Below are 17,587 nucleotides of genomic sequence, written 5' to 3' on the forward strand. Positions count from 1 at the left end.
GATGACTGATGAGGTAACTAGAATGGCAAAGAGTCAACAAAAGTAGGATCAGGGTAGAAGAATAGTCAAAGCTTCATTGGTGGGTCGCAATATATAATAATATCTGTGGGCCGAACCCTATAATAGACTTAGACCACTAGCCTAGCCCCCCCCCCCCCCCCCCCCAACTAACCTGCCGGTACTTTATGTTTTTTTTTTTTTAAAAAAAAAAAACATTTTTGCTGAATTAATGTATATCTTAAACTAGTTTAAACAAAACACACCCCCAAAGTCTCTGACCACGTTGCAGTAGCAGCACACGCGCACGTGCACTCACTGTTACAACCCAATATCACAACTGGCACATCCTATCATTATTCCCCAAATCCATGCCTGATTTGAGAATATGCTGCGTCACCCGCTTTTTTCTTATTTTTTTTTAAAATAAAATTAATTAATATAATTTTCAGTTTGTCTAAAAAATTATTCCGTCACTGGATTGTTTGAAAGTGACTTTAATTATTTTTATTTTATAAAAAAAAAAAATAAAGGAAAAAGAAAATAACCATACGCTCCGACATAAGCTCGACTTTCTCACAACCACGTCACCGTCTCTTTCCTGCCTTCCTCTTTTTGAACAAGCAATACAAAAAGACCTTTTTTTTTCATAAATCCTCGTTTTTCTTTCACCCCTTGGGGCCGTTTCTTCTAAAGTGGCTGACTGCTGTGCACGTGTCGGAATCTGGTTCGTCTGTTTCCAATATAAATAACCCCCAAATCTCAACTAAGCCCAACCCACTTCACTCATTTCATAGGGTTTAGACTTTAGACTCACACGCCGAGCTACGTCTCCCTGGCGGGGCGGAGGGGCGGAGTTGGGGGGGAGTTTGATTCGCTTACCGGCGGTCTCTAATTCGCTTGGTGCAGGTCGGGAACTGCTTCGCTTTTGCCCTTAGAACACATACATGTTTGGGAGTACTGTTTAAGTTTTTTTAGCCAGCTGGCGCGTTGCGATTGGCTGGCTGGCTGGCAGTGCTCGTGTGGGGGGAATATAGGCGAATTGGATCCCGCCTTGCATCAACTGAATCGGAGACCGCGGTGAAGAGTGGTTGCATGGATCTCGCGTTTTACGGTGGGTGATGTTCAGATCTCATGTCTGGATTTCTATTTCTAGTACATATGCATGTTCCCGAGAATCATAATCATTCAGATCCGAAGCCTCTAGATTTAGGAGCTTCCAATTATAGAAAGTTTGGATTTAGTACAATCTCAGGTTTTTATTTATTTTTATTCTTATGGATCTTATAATTTGATTGTTCGTATAGTCTTTTCCGTTAATTCTTTTTTTTAAACTCTGTGTTTTAGGTGGCGAATTGTGCTGATTTTAATTTTATTTAGGTTATAATTGGTAAAAACGCATTGGTGCATTCAGATCCGTTTAAATATTACTTTGCTGATTGGATTTAGGTTTACAAAACAATTAAGTCCATTCATAACAACGACAAAAAAATTGAATTGACATCTCTGTTCATTTTATTTATACATTTCTTTTTAAATTTTGTATTTTTGTGCTTTGAATTCTGAAAATGAAAATTTTGGAGGCATGGATGAGAACTTGTTTATGTATATTTGTGTTTGCATGATTTTGTATTTTACGAATTCTAGGAAAAGTCTGACTTGGATTTAGTTTTTCAAGATTGGACATACTTCTGGATTTCAAGTTCAAAATGCGAATCTCTGATTTACAACTTTTTTGTGTTAATTTGATGATTTATGCTGTTCGTGAAACTGGGTTTTTCACCTAATGGTGCAAATCAAGATGCATGTGTTATCTTCTGGAAGAAAGTATTTCTTTTGTTGAAAAAAGCTTTGTACTTTTCACTCAACATGTTAGTGCTTCTTTCCTTGTCTAGTTTTCATGTTTTAAGATGCCAATACTCGAATCCCCCAACAAGAAAAGACCCATTAGAAATACTGTTTATTTTCTGCACGTATTTAAGGGAGGATAGCATATGTGGTTTGCTCACACTTTTCCGTATACAGACGAAGGCAATCCATCTATAATTCATCCACTAAGAAAAAACTTTTAAACTCAGAAGTGGCTGGCATAGGTTTGATATGTACACATGTTTTTTCTTGGGTACTTTGGGCTTGTGTTGGAAAGCAATTCAAATCTGAAAATTTGTTCTTGGTATGGTTCTGGGTGGTATGTTCTGCATTGTTCCAATCATTGTTGTGGCTAAATTATGTATTTTCCTGTTATATCTTCTTATTCTGATCTTCTATCTCTCTGTGAACCTTTCTTTTCTCCCCATCCCCCAATTCATGGGATGTCTGGTCAAGTTTGGTATCCATTTCACTGGTTTTTTTCTTGGGACTTGTTCTATTCTGTCCTTTGAATTGGGCATCTGACTAATACAATTATATTGTCGTTCCAATGGGAAAGATGCATTGCTTATTCTACATTGTTTGTATAGTTATTGGGGGATCTGTAAAATTCAGAGGTTGAACTTATATTAGTGGTTGATGAAGGGTGTTAATATTTATAAACGTTTTGTAACTGGTAGAGGAAAGAGGACAAGGAACTTCTCATTTATAACCATTAACCCACTGTTAAACTGAGCTGATTTTATCTTCTTCTTTTATACCTTTACCGTGCGAGCTGATTTATTTTGATTTATTAATGGAACTTAGCAATGGTGGTCTTTTGCATCTAATGAAACCGAAAAGGTATATTGCATTCATATCAATGCCTTTCTTTATGTAATTACGCACCTTACAGTTGCAGGTATTGCAGTTACAGACCATTTCCATGTCCACCCTATAGTTTTTCTAGGCATCTTCTGTAATGCACTTTGGACTGTTCAGTAGTGTTTGGTACCCAAATGGACCTCTCCATTTAAAGCCAAACAAAGAGAATCCAATGGTCCATAAAAGCTGTATCGAATTGGTACATGGCTCGATAGAGGGTATTTCTCTTCAATGCTGAGTTTCCAATACTTTTCAAGTAGAATTTTTAATGTTACATTTATGGGGGAGAGTCTATGGAAATACAGAGGTTTTATGATTGACTTCCTGCAGGTCAAGAAACAAGAAACCTTAGTAAACCCACATGGTACCGTTGTGAATAGTTAGATCTTAAAAGGGTTCACACTTCCCATCAATTGATGCAGAGACGGCACTGTAGGTGGCAGAATCGCAGAGATGTTCAGTTAATGTCTTAGGTAAGTTCTAGATCTGTTGGTTTTGCATTTCTTATTTTGTCTAAGCATATGATATCTCAACTATTGTGGAACTGCTTGCTGTATATATATATATGCAGCTTTGCTCAGCTTAGTGATTCTTATAATTGAGTCTAATGTGGTTTGTGGTCTTTCCTTGTCTTATGCATATCTCTGTCTTCTATATATATGTTTGCGCATTTTTTTACCACATTTTTCTGGAAAAGAAATTTCATAACTTTAACAATCCAATGACTTTATCAGCTACATCAACTACTGAGCAGATTTTATCAAGAACTTTACAATATATTTTTTTTTCTCTTTTATTAAATGACACAAACATGCCCCCATGTTCATGTAAGCACTGCAGTGATAAATCTGTAGGAATATATTTCTATATGCAAGTATATGTGTTCAGAGTCAACTAGTTAGAGATCTCTGACTGAATCAATATTTCATTTTCCCATATATTTTTGTATAAATTTCACAATTTGAACCGGTAATTCCGTAATTGCTGTAGATGCCTATCCCGACCAATGATTTGTGCATAGAGTTTGTTGCTAGATTTCCCTAGAAAGCTACACTGGTAAAAACAGCAATCATGATTTGACCTTTGCTTAGCCTGGTCATTATCTTTTTTTCCCGACAAAGGAACCCTGTCTCCCTCTTTTTTCCCTGATCTGTCAATATCTAGTGGAAAATGCCTTTTTTAGTCAATTTTGCCTAATCATCACTCCAGAAACAAAGCCTTTTTAGTCAATCTTGCTTAATCAGCACTCAAGAACTCTTGCCTAAATTGTCAATGTTTACTTTCTTTCTTCTCATCCAAGTCCCCTTTTGGGTTCAATTTGTCAACCAAACTTTTGTTTCTTTTTGTTTTTCCCCGTGATAACCGTGCTGGTAAGTTTTTTGCCCAGTATTTTACTGGCTTTATTTGGTTTTTCCTTAAGGATGTTCATGATTGGATATGGTGGAATAAGAAGTTTTGTAATGGAGTGCAAGCTTTTGTGGGATTTATTCAAAAGCCTCTGGCCTGTCAATCATACCCTATAGAAGAAGCTCTTAAAAATTGTGGGACATCTCTAACGCTGGTTAGATTAAGCTTGACTAATATGTTAGCCGTAGATTATTAAAAAGTAAATGACAAAATTCGGCGTAAAATATATTTTAGAAAATGTTTTCTATATTTTCGGTATTTAGTGTGATTGAAAATAATAGTCAAATCGAAAATATTTTCAATTTAACAAAAAATAAATCTTTCAAAAAATTGTTCTTATTTTTATTTTTAAATTTTGTAAATCATTTTTTTTAGCTTGAATTTCTCTTTCTCTAACTGTTAGAGCACCACTAGTGTTTTGAGTGTTGAAACTTGGCTACTAGAGCTTTAAGCTCAAGTCAACAATGTGGAAGAAATCTTAGGTTAGAGTTAATAGCACATGATTGACTTATTTGACTTATTTAATTAAACATGTTATACTTTAGAATTTAGTTTTAGTTTGTTAATTTTGTATTAAATTTTTGTGTCCTGTTTTAAAAAATTATGTGAGTCATATAAAGAATTATCAACCGACGGGGTGGGTGATGAATGAACAGGGAGGGTGATGAATGAACAATCTTTGGATTTGTGTTAGCCGCCCACGTGTCTTTTATCCCATTGCTTTTAGTGCCTCCCCTGGTTTTAATTGTCAAATATTCTACACGTGTCTATTAGTTCTTAGGATCCTGAAGATATTTAGTATAGTGACGTAGGCCCTAGTGAAGAATTTTGGTGCTCGTTCCTTAGCCATGACGAAAAAGAAAACGTTTTGAGTTGAAAATATTTGGGCCCATGTGATGTAGGTGTGGGCCCATTTGAAGAATTTTCATGTTAGTTCCCTAGCATAGGTGTGTGTGATGTGGGTTGAGCCATTGGAAGTCTTTGGATTCACATTGATTGGGCATCACCATCCTCCCCCTACCCAAAAAAAAAAAAAAAATTGTGACGAATATAATATAGGTGTGTAGATCTTCTAGAATTCTAGGGTTTTCTATCACTTACATATTCTCAAATATTAATCATTATTTATAAATGAGAAATCATAAATATTACACTCTTATTTTATTTTATTAGGCTGACGTGACAATGTTCATCCGTGTCAAAGATCCGAGGCAATGCAATATGGGGCAAGGTATGCGAGTACAGTGATGGGCTCTATTGTTTAGATAGGTGCTTAATAAGACAGGTATTGCACTGGATCTTTATCCCAGACGAAGGTGGCAGCTATGAGATAGAAAATTTGAATAAGACTTGGGGGAATTTGGAGATGACTTATGTTGATATGACTGCCATAGTGGAAGCTGAAATTAGGATGGAGACATGGATGTTGATTTACCAGAATGTGCTTGTTGGCTTCTATTCATTGTCGTACATTATAGTCACATAGACCACCATTTTCAAACATTCTGGGGTCACCTTTTTCCCTTTTCCTGGAATTTCCTTTTCAAGAAAATTCTAGAGCGATTCCTTTGGAATATTTTCATTTTTATTATTTCTTATTGGTCAACTGGAGGGGTGAGTATTGAGTAGCGACTACTTTTAAGGGGTCTCCATAAAAATATCATCTCATATATTATGACCCGGGCAAGTGGAGGTTGTTCACCAATATTTGTTCCCCAATTCATTTCTGTAAAATTAGTGATTTTTATAGCTATTTTTAAAAATACAGGAAAATTATATACTTTACATAAACACGAGCTCACATATAAAAGGACTATATACGTCTTTGTATTTATTTATTTATGTTGGTTCGGACCTTGCGCCCAAAAAATCTTGATTCCACCCCTGGAGAATAGTGAACTATAAAGCTACGTTTGGCAAGGGGAAGTCCCGCACTGTAGCTGGAACGGTACTGTTCCAGCTACAGTGCGGGACTGACATTTGGCCAGCTTTTTCATTTTTTTTTTAATTATTAATATTTTACTTAAAATATTAATATTAAAAAAAAAAAAAAAAAAAACAGAGGGGAAAGATGGGGTGGTTCCAGCCACCCCCTGGCCGATCTGGGGGTGGTCGAACCACCCCCTGTGGCCAAGGGGTGGTCCGGCCACCCCCTTGGCCCAAAAAAAAAAAAAAAAAAAGGATCGGTGCATTTGGGGGTGGCCGGACCACCCCCAAGGGGCTGGGGGTGGTTTCGGCCACCCCATTTTGGCCAAGGGGTGGCTGGAACCACCCCATCTTTCCCCTCTGTTTTTTTTTTTTTTTTACTTAAAAAATTTAAAAAAAAAAAAAAAAAAAATGAAAAAGCTGGCCAAATGTCAGTCTCGCACTGTAGCTGGAACAGTACCGTTCCAGCTACAGTGCGGGACTTCCCCATGCCAAACGTAGCTTAAGTGTCCTTTTGGTTTAGGGGTTTCGTCTTCCTATATAGGACTATCATAAATAAGGTAAGTAGGCCATACCACACGTTCTAATTTTTCTTGATACAAGGAATAAGGTAAAGTTTTAATTGAGGGCCCTTGATCTAGCCTATAAATACAAAGCATGTGTATTCCATCAAATTAAATGACAATTAGGCATGGGTTAGAAGATATATCTCTCATAAATTTATCTAACGTTTATGTTGCTGGGGTTTTCTAATTTGCTTGAACAAATATGGCTAAAGGTATTTTTACATTTTTCGCTGCTGATATATTATTTTATATTTTTATGTACTTACATTCTATCCTTAGTCAACACGACCCACACAAAATATCCTTCTTCAAAATCCACAAAGCGTTGATACATTTTTGCAATATTCTACTGCCAAACATAAGGTGAATCTCCTTAATTTGACCAATGAGATCTTATGCTTTAGTATTCACTATTTTCAAATCGGAAACAGGAGCTAAATCCAACGGTGCACGCGAATTAGTCCTATAAACCACAAGGAATGGACTAAAGAACAATGCTCCAATCCGTAGAGCAGTTGTAAGCAACTCATTTTGGACCAACTTCTTATTCCAAGGCTTAAGATGATCACCCACCAAACTCTATAAAAAATCTCTGAAAGAACGATTGACTACTGCCGCTTGGCGGAGTAACCCATTATCAAAGAGCCTATTAAGCCCAATCAAAGGCCCTTTTGGGCCAAAACAAGTCGAACCACTCATAGAATCATTATTCCGACAAGATTTTTAAGTCAACCATATGGATTAGTTGTCCATGGGAATGTGGGGCTATTGAAGTACCTAGTTATCAAAGGGCCTGTTAAGCCTAACCAAAGGCTTTTTGGACCCAGGTAACCCTATGATTTTAGTCCACCACAAGTATAAGGCACAGATTCTTCCTTCAGTCCCTCCTCTTTCTCTTTCTTCGTATTCTTCTTCTTCATTTGCTTATAGAAAATAAAAATATATAAAAAATAAAAAAAGAAATAGCTTATCTTGAATGAGAATTAATCTGATTTTGATTTTCTTCTACTTCTTCTAGTTGTCTTCTTTTTTCTTCATTTGATTATTCTCACACTTGCATTAACTCTCACTCTCTCTGGAAGCCCCTCTCTATCTTCTCTTATGTCTCCTAGACCCACTTTTCTTTTCTTTTTTAGGTCAACTCACCTTGCTTGTGGTGACATTTCAGGGAAACAGATTCTCTCCGTTTCATGGTGAAGAACCATTTAGGCAAAAAAGGTGGGATATAATTGTCATTATCTTAAAAGATGAGGATAATTTTATCTCAATTTTTATACATTTTTCACTAAATGGTTAATCTCCGTTTCAAATGATTTGAAATGGAGAGGAGCCATATCCGCATTTCAGCCCCTTAAACCAATCCTCTTGTACATGTTTTTGCTCTAAGAGAGCGCCGCCTAGAGGGGGAGAACTTTTGTTCTTTGAGTGCGCCGCTAATCTCCTCCGCGCCGCTTTGTCGTCCACCGTCCACTGCCGGGTCTATTATCCAGTCCCCCACCGCGTTTCACTGGCCCTATTCGCTTCCAACACCAACTTCGGTTTCCAGCAAGCACGCAATTAGCTTTTCTTCCGGCCGCCGTCATTCACCTAGTGTGCTTTTGTTTTTTGGCTTTATTGTTTTTTTTTTTGCTTTCATTTTCTCTGTATTTTTTAGTTTCTGTTGTTTTTTCCCTTGTTATTTGTTCCTTATTTTATATTTCATGTTGTTTTGTTGCTTGTAAGAGCATTCCCAATGGAAGAGCCAAATGTTACTTTTATTTAGAATAGTTCTTCAAATGTTCAAAAAACCTCCCACATTGGATGAGCCAAAAATATATGTAAAATAGATATTTGATTAGAAAAGCTAAAAAAAAAGTTAAATGTAGCAGCACTTTTTAAGGGAGCCATTTTATTTTTTAGTGTTTCTCTCTCCTGCTTTATCTTTTTCCCAAATATTTTCCCACCTTCTTTTTAAAAATATAGCTAATCGAATGTGGAGACACTTAAAAATGGCTTAGCTAAACTAGATAAAAGTGAGTTTTAAAGAGCTATTTTACATAAAAATATGGCTCTTCCATTGGGAATGCTCTAATAAAGCTATGTTCTCTCGTTGATCCGTGAGGTATTTGTTCATGGTCCAAACCCTTGAGTCATGGATGAGATCTATATTCTGGCTTTCGAGTCAAGGAGGAAGAATTTCGGCATGAGAGTTTTCTACTTTCAGGTCGAGGAATAAAAGGTACCTATGCATTGGAATGAGTCTATCTGGAGCAGATATGTTGTTATATCTAAAGATTATTATGGATTAGCGGATCTTGTTTGAGATTGAGATGGTTGTATCTTTGACGTCATCTTCGACGTTTGTAACCTCGTAACTTCGGCTTTGATTGCTTTAGAGCTTTTTGTTCCATATTGTAAGAGTTTTATGCTCATATTATCTTTAAATGAATGTGACTGAAATGTTTTCCTCTTAAAAAAAAATATTTATAATAGCATGAAAAATATTAGAAACAGTAGAGATTGCAGTAATAAATTTGAAAATAATTGTAAAATAATTTTATCTTTTATGGGAAGTAAATTAAAGAAGGTATTAAATGTTAATTTAATAATAATTCTAAAAGTTAGTTATATTTGAAAATAAAATAGAAATATGTTATACGTATAACATTATTTGGATAAACTGTATTTAAATATATCATTGTATTATATTATATTATATTATATTATATTATGATATGCTTGCGTAGCTGTGTTGCACATGGTTGTTGATTGTGGAGGGTCCACTCTGTTGCTGTTGTAACTTGAAACATCTTCTTCCTGGGTACGTACCGGACGAAGATATTTGAGGGAAAAATACAAAAATGAGCACATACTCTAAACATTATCAATTCTTAAAATCTAAATATTAAGTGTGTTTACCATTGTGATTTATAAACAAAAAAGTACAATTTTAAATTAAATCGCAGAAAATAAATTTTTTTACAAATTTTTTTTATAAATAGGCCTAATTTTTTTTACCAATCATTACATTTTATTTTACTAATTATAAATTGTCACGTCAATTTGTAAATAATTTTAACATTTTTTTTAATCAAGAAAGGGAAAGGAGGTTAAATAATGAAACAAACACAAAAGGTGGAGGACACCCTAACAACAACGTCCAAAAAGTAAAAAGCATTACAAATACATGAACAAATTTTAGATCTAATCCAAAAGGACCAAACGACAAGCAATGATGATTGACAATGGTTTTAGAAGAACCATAAGCAACTCGGACCTTTTTTGGTCTTTATTCGAGTTGTTGTAATATCTGCTAAAAACACCAACAAAAACAAAAACAAAAACAAAAACAAAAACAAAACAAAAACAAAAAAAAAAAAAAAAAAAAAAAAAAAAAAAAAAGTAGAACTCTTTTTTTATGTGGGGACAGATCATAAAGTGGACTTCATAGTATGTTGGGTTCCACGGCGTCAATGTTTTGCTCAATGATATGATAAGATGCCATGTTAGTCGTCACTCCTTACGTTCTAATAAAATTACGACAACCTCTTGTTGACAGATGTGGACGAAACATGCTTGTACGGTTGTACCGTCAATGAAATGACGAAAACAAATATGGGGAAAAGAAAAAAGCAAAAGAAAAATGTGACTTAATTGTGTCTCTCTTCTATTTTGTTTTCTTCTTTTTTCATTTTTAGATAGTTTCATATTTTTTTTCAGAACCCTAGGATTCCTAGCTAGCTAGGGTAATCTATCCCCTGCATATTTTTCTTTAAATCAACATCATCTTAACACGTTATCAATCTAAAATTATGTTAATTAAGTAGATTTTTTTTTTTTTTTTAAAGAAAGAAAAAAAAAAAAAAAACCCTACAATCAGAGACAGAACCAGAAAGTTTGATTGGAGGTCAAGGTAGTATATGAAGTTTTCAGAACCCTAGGATTCCTAGCTAGGGTAATCTATCCCCTCAATATTTTTCTTTAAATCACTCATATGTAGTAGACAAATCAACATCATCTTAACACGTTATCAATCTAAAATTATGTTAATTAAGTAGATTTTTTTTTTTTTTTTTTAAAGAAAGAAAAAAAAAAAAAAAAAACCCTACAATCAGAGACAGAACCAGAAAGTTTGATTGGAGGTCAAGGTAGTATATGAAGAGAAGGGAAAGTAGAGGAGAGGGGGAGTGGGCAGGGGAGCGGCTAACGGGCTTATTTTTTTTGGGTGTTTGGATAGATTTCATGACCAGAAAAGTAGAAGTAAAGCTTTGAGTTTGTTCACGTAATCAAATCCTAAATTTACATATAAGTATGTACAGAAACAGAACAAATCCAATAGAATTTGCTTCCAACTATTCATCAACTCTTGAAATTTTTCCCATAATGGTCGGCTAACTCTTGAGTCGATTTTTGAATTAGAGTTCTCAATATTTGTCTAAGTTAACTACAGACTGTGAAGGTATAGTAGAGTTCAATTCAATTTTTAAGTTGACTTGAACCTTACTAATCCAAACATAGGATTTTGAGAAAAGCATATTATACACGTTTTTTCTATTAAAACGACTCAAAATGAAAAATTGATTTCGAAATATAACACAAAAAGCCAAAGGGGACATGTATTTAGGATTAGAACAGCTAGTAGCATCTTAATACATAAGCCTAACTAGCTATGTAAAAAAAAAGGTTATAATATATTAGACTCTTTAAATAGAAGGAGATATGTTTTTAAATTCCATTAAGGCCAGGAGATAAAATTAAGGGTAGTAACTCGTGTTCGTATGTCGGGTTTCGGTTGTGCTAATCAACTATGAGTATAAAATTATATAGGTTAATCATAATCCGACTCATTATCATAAATATTATTTGACCATAGAGCCACCGGCCCACCGCCATGTCAAGCTGCAATCATGGCCCAGTACTCTGCCAAAATTTGTCCATAGTGGTCCCACAAATGGTATTAGCACAGTATTCCTTGCAACCATAAATATCATTCATAAATATTATTAACCTAGCCGGCTTTACGGCTAGGTTAATTAGGTCACCGGCCACTTGCCTCTATTTTATAAAAGGCATTTTATATTAAATTTACCCAAAAAAAAAAAAAAAAGTAGTGAGGTAGCATGTTTTTTTTTAAAAAAAAAAAAAAAAAAAAATCCAAATTGAAGCACGACCCCCCTTTTTTTTTAAAAAAAAAAAATCTTTTTTTCTTTCATCACTTCCAATAATCTTTTGCTTCTTAGTTTTATCATTCTTAATTTCTTTGATATTTTAAATGTCATACATCCATGCTATCAGACGCCATCGCGCCGTTGATTTTAGTTGATCGTTGTTAAGTTTCAATCATGTATTGTTGATTTTAATCATCTGCTAACCATTTTAGGTAAAAAAAAAAAAAAAAAAAAATTTAAAAAAAAAAGCTAGTCTTAAGCTCATTAATGGGTAAATAAACTAATAAAAAAAAATCAATAAGATTCTCTCTAATTTTTGGGAATAGTAAAAATTGATAAAGAAATAAATATTAAATATAATAGTAAAAATAGATAGTTAAAATAAAGAATGTGATGCAAGTATTTTGTAAAAAATAAGCAACTAAAACAAAAAAAATATATATAATTTTTTTAATTAAAATTTGTCGCACCATTTGTGAAAACAAGTAATAATGCTATATGCAAGATTTCTATCTCCTTATTCTCTTTTTTATCTTCCAAACGTGACTTTAACTTTTAAAATCATTATTGAATTTGAGATGAATTGAATCAGTATTAAAATATTTTTGATTCTACAATAACTTTAAAAACTGCATCACATTTAGGAAATATATATATATATATATATTATTATTCATGTGATGTGAATTATGTTAAAAAAAAAAAAAAAAAAAAAAAGTCTCATATTTGAAAAGCTTAGCGGTAGTGGTCCATGAAATGAGTGGACGGAGCAAAGCTTAGCAATGTACCTCGTAAATTTGAGTTCGATGTTCTGCCAGTTGCACGTGAAAATCGTTTTTATAAAGATCTCTCTCTCTCTCTCTCTCTCTCTCTATATATATATATATATATATCGACACTGACGACAGACATGTATTAATATGGCGCCTTCTTCCGCCTCTGTAGCTTTCTCAGTGAGACGTAGCCCGCCGGAGTTGGTGGCTCCGGCTGAGAAAACACCTAATGAATTAAAGCGACTGTCAGACATAGATGACCAAGGAGGCCTCCGTTTTCAGCTTCCATTTGTTATGTTTTACTCAAACATTAATGATCCATTATTGATGGTGCAGAAAGAGAAAGACCCTGTGAAGGTCATTAGAGAAGCTTTAGCTAAAGCACTGGTGTATTACTATCCTTTCGCAGGCAGGCTTAGAGAAGGAGGTAACCGGAAGCTTACGGTGGATTGCACCGGAGAAGGTATCTTGTTCGTTGAAGCTGAGGCTGACATCACACTCGAGCAGCTTGGGGACACAATTCAACCGCCATGCCCATACATTGAAGAGCTTCTGCATGATGTTCCGGGCTCTAACGCTATCCTTGGATGCCCTTTGCTACTCATTCAGGTATAGAACCAAATTCCGTCCACAGTGTGCCCGTCAAAGCTAATAAAATTACGACATGTTTCATATTTAAGTCGGTAAATAAAATTTAATTGTAGGATGTTGGAACAAGTGGCTCATATTCTACTATTGGTCTATTGAATGTAATTAGTTTATGTGGGCCTGGAGACAAATAAGTTGTGGGGGTATTTTGGGGTTTTTCAAAATAGTTATAATTACGGTTTTCTTATAAATATGTTATGTTGTAACTCTAAATGATTGAATAGTAAAATATAGCAGTACTCTCTCTTGTGGATGTAGGCACATTGCCGAACCACGTAAATTTGCGTCTCAACTTTTTCTTAATCTCTCTTTTCAATTCCATATTATTCATTATTATTGTGCAGGGTAATAACATAGAATTTTTTTTTTTTTTTTTTTTTTTTTTGCATACTACAAGAATCTCTGAGACATTCATTATGATTCCAGATTGAGCTAATTGTAATCAAGTAAACAAAACAAAACGATTAATTTTGCATTTTACCCTTATAAATATCCTACAAAATTGGATGGGGTCTAATAGCTATTGGATTGGCTCTTGTTTTTTTTTTTTTTTTTTTTTTTGGGTGTGATTTTTTTTAAAAAAAAATCCATGACTATTAAACTTTGTTACATCTGTTTTATGAGATATTTCTAGAATATTTGTGTAGCACGTAACATTACTCTTATGTGTTGCTAACACGTTTTTCTTTATTTATATTTGATTGAGTTTTTGGATTTAATTGTGTTATGTGACATGTGTAGCCCGTGTAGGCATGAATAAGATGGGGATATAGGAAGTTGACTTGTCATATCTGATATGTGGGTTAATTGCCAAATTGGCATACCATTTTTAATTTTTTTTAAATGCTAATGACCTCTAGAACATTCTCAATGGAGGAGTCAATTTTTACACCAAATAGCTTATCAAAACTTACTTTATCTAGTTTAGTTAATGAATTTTTAAAGGCTTCCTCCATTTGATTAGCTATATTTTTATCTATATCATTTAAATATTATTTTTTTACTCTTTATTGATTCTATCTTTATTTATTTTTTTAAATTCGTATTTCACTATTTATTTTTTCAATGGTAATTCGATTAGCACAATAATTTTTAAATAATTATTATTTTTCAAATAATCATTTTTGTAACTATAATATTTTTGAAACAGTTATATTTTATAATAATTATATTTTTCAAATGTCGTATTTGACAACGTTAAGTATGAAAACCATATTTTCATAGTAATGTCAATAATATTATGAAACTTTTTTTTATTAAAAATTGTGAAAGAATATTCTCATAATGATCCCTTTAAAAGTGGGAAAAGTTTTGGAAAAAAGAGAAAACAGACGAGAGAAACAATAAAAAATGAAATGGCTCACTTGAAAAGTACTGCTACATGTAGCTCTTTTTTTTTTTTTTTTTTTGGCTAGTCCAATTGAATATCCACTTTGCATTTTTTTTTTTTTGCTAATCCAATGCGAGGGTTTTTTTACAAATCTGATTAACTATTTTAGATAAAAGTACTATTTGACTCCTCCATTTGGAAATGCTCTAATGGATTAGCCGTTTAAATTCATTTAATTCTCTAAAAAACAATAGATTTAATTTGATCCATTAACATCTGTAACTCCTACACATTTGAATACATATATATATATACACACACTATAATTCTTGTTTGCCTAATTACTTGTCCTCCAACTCATGCATGCAGGTGACCCGTCTGCTATGTGGAGGATTCGTCATTGCTATACGACTAAACCACACAATTAGCGATTCTCTTGGGTTGGTAAAGTTCCTCAACACTGTTGCAGAGATGGCAGGTGGTGCATCTGTGCCATCTCAGCAGCCTGTGTGGCAAAGAGACATCTTTATTGCACGTGACCCACCACGGATAACCTGCGTACATCACGAGTACAAGGACCAATCGATTGACAACAACAGCTCAACAACCATATTAATGGAGGACAGCAGCATGATGGTCCATTGGTCTTTCTTTTTTGGTCCCAAAGAGATGAAATCGATACGTATGCATCTTCCATCACACCTTCGGACATCCTCCACCTTTGAGATACTCAGCGCTTGCTTATGGAGATGCCGCACGATTGCCCTTCACTTGGATCAGAATCAGGTTGCATTCAAATATTTCACCAAAAATTTATTTTTTATTTTTTATTTTTTTTATAAAATATAAATGATTAATAACTTTTTTGGCACCTGAATTTGCACTTTTTTATTTTTTCCTCCCTGAGGTTTAAAACCGTGCAAATATGGTTGTTGTCCTCCATTAATATGGCTGTGGAGCTGTTGTTGTCACCAATGGACCATCATGCTGCTGTCCTCCAACCAACTTTTCTCTAATTTAAAATTTTCAACTTTTCTCCATTTGTGTCATGCATTTTCTCCCACATTGAAAAGTTTTAAGGAATATTTTGTGGTTTATAAGTGATTGTTATTCTCTTATTTTAAAATGGCTTTTTGGTAGATACATGATAGTGGTGTCACCCGGTGTGCACTCCGGCACACGCCGCATTGACAATGCACTTTACTCGAGTCACACTCTTATTATTTTCGTGTGCACTTTTTGACATGTACAATTACTTTCTAACTGTCAAATGTTTTGGTTGGATGTTACATAAATAATTGTTTTAAACTTCTATTTCAACGTTCATAAACCCCTCTTCTTAAGGGTGTACATGCAAATGCGGCTGCGAATATTGCAAATAATTGTATTCGCATCCGTGAAATGCGGATATTACTTTTAGATAAACTGCTCTTCTTAGGGGTGTATACGCGAATGCGGCTGTGGATATTGAAAATAATCGTATCCACATCTGTAAAATGCAGATATTACTTTTAGATATTCACATCATGTTTGTATTATCAGCATCCGCACAGTTATTGAATGCGGTTATTAGCCGCTATCAACATTTCAAGTGATAGGCCTATTTTAGTCTCTTGGGCCTTCTTTAAGTCTCTATTATAACCTATTTTAAACGCTTTTTAAAATTATTTAGGCTGATTTTTAGTGTTGTACGTGGAGTACTTGTCTTAATTTTTTTTTTTAAGCCCTAATGTTTTGAAAATATATTTATCTCACATTACTTTTGCCTTCTTTGCCCTAGTGAATGTGTGAACTGTGAAGAAAAAAACATAAAACAATGTAAACATAGCATATACCTAATCCAAAATGACGTCGTTTTGGTAAATTTGTTATATATAATATAAAAATTTAGTGTATATATAAAGGGCACGCGGATGCGGTTACTAACCGCATTCGCATACTCTAAAACTGATATCTACATATGCCGATTCTGAATTTTGCTAATCACATCCGCTTTCGCATGTGTGGATAGCAGATAGTTGCGGATAACGGGTGCCGGCAGTTAATGTTCACCCGCATGTACACCCCTAGTTCTTATAACTCTATAAAAGACTAATTTCATAAATTCGATTTACACACTTTTTTTCTCGTCTTCTTCTCTATATATTGTTACACATTTTCTTATTCAGAATAGTGTTCAGGTTGTTCATCTATCATGCATGATCAATGCACGTGGTAAGCAAGGGCTACAAGTGCCCGATGGATATTATGGCAATGCATTTGCTTTCCCAACTGCAGTTACAAAGGCAGGATCACTCTGCCAAAATCCATTAGGATATGCACTGGAGATAGTGAAAAAGATCAAGTCAGAAATGAGTGAAGAGTACATCAGATCAGTGGCGGATCTCATGGTGATCAAAGGGCGTCCACGATACACAACAGCCGGGAACTATCTTGTTGCCGACACAACACGTGTCGGCTTCGGAGGGGTTGATTTCGGGTGGGGGAAGCCAGTTTATGGAGGTCCAAGTGGGGCCATACCATTGGTTAGCTTCTTTGCAAGGTTCAGAAACAGCAAAGGTGAGGATGGGGTTGTAGTGCCAATATGGTTGCCATTGCCTGTAATGGAAAGATTTCAGCAAGAGTTGCTGAAGATAACTCATCAGGAGCCTGTTAATCAATCCCATGGAGTAATGCAAAAAAGAATTTTGTCCTTGCTCTGAAGCAAATGTTGAAGGAGAAAGTCCTTTTTATTAGCTTTAGATTACTACTAATTATTTCAAGTGATTTAGTGTTATGATAATATATTATGTAGGATTATGTCAATCGACAGTTACCTATTTTAGTTAAGAGTTTGAGTCTGTAGCACTACGGTGCAGTGTTTTATGGTAGTAAGTCTCTATTGTCTTACTTTATTAAAAGTTGGAATTATACTTTATATCATAATAAGGTTCAAATTTTATCTTTAAGTGATTGTAGGAGTTTTATCTCCAAGTTATAGTCAAGAGTTTATCTCCAAGCTTTTTACTTTGTTTCATGTAGTCATGTATTTCCCTATTTAAAGGGTGATCAATTAAGAAA

The 17,587-nt window shown here is 34.3% G+C and overlaps 1 protein-coding gene and 1 long non-coding RNA gene across 3 annotated transcripts; both read left to right on the plus strand.

Moving 5' to 3' along the window:
• The first annotated feature begins 780 nt into the window (after positions 1-780).
• Positions 781-5,713, plus strand: LOC132175477 (uncharacterized). 2 transcript variants are annotated; one of them, XR_009439430.2, is made up of 4 exons: positions 781-1,111; positions 2,768-2,948; positions 3,061-3,203; positions 5,311-5,713. It is a non-coding gene; the product is annotated as an uncharacterized LOC132175477 (long non-coding RNA). The 2 variants fall into 2 exon arrangements; XR_009439429.2 differs by having other exon boundaries at positions 782-1,111; positions 2,762-2,948.
• A 6,983-nt stretch (positions 5,714-12,696) lies between these two features.
• LOC132174076 (methanol O-anthraniloyltransferase-like) lies at positions 12,697-17,495 on the plus strand. The gene is made up of 3 exons (XM_088514613.1): positions 12,697-13,158; positions 14,897-15,313; positions 16,708-17,495. Exons 1-3 carry the CDS (start codon positions 12,697-12,699, stop codon positions 17,227-17,229), a joined length of 1,401 nt encoding a protein of 466 aa, XP_088370739.1. The 3' UTR covers positions 17,230-17,495.
• Positions 17,496-17,587: the final 92 nt, after the last annotated feature.

The sequence above is a fragment of the Corylus avellana genome, chromosome 3 (genome assembly GCF_965113065.1).
Source record: "Corylus avellana chromosome 3, dhCorAvel1.hap1.2, whole genome shotgun sequence".
Classification (NCBI taxonomy): domain Eukaryota; kingdom Viridiplantae; phylum Streptophyta; class Magnoliopsida; order Fagales; family Betulaceae; genus Corylus; species Corylus avellana.

Coding starts and splice junctions, on each gene's coding strand:
- LOC132174076 (XM_088514613.1), top strand. CDS start 12,697: ATGGCGCCTTCTTCCGCCTCTGTAGCTTTCTCAGTGAGACGTAGCCCG. Junction 13,159..14,896: donor GCCCTTTGCTACTCATTCAG/GTATAGAACCAA, acceptor TCATGCATGCAG/GTGACCCGTCTGCTATGTGG. Junction 15,314..16,707: donor TTCACTTGGATCAGAATCAG/GTTGCATTCAAA, acceptor AATAGTGTTCAG/GTTGTTCATCTATCATGCAT.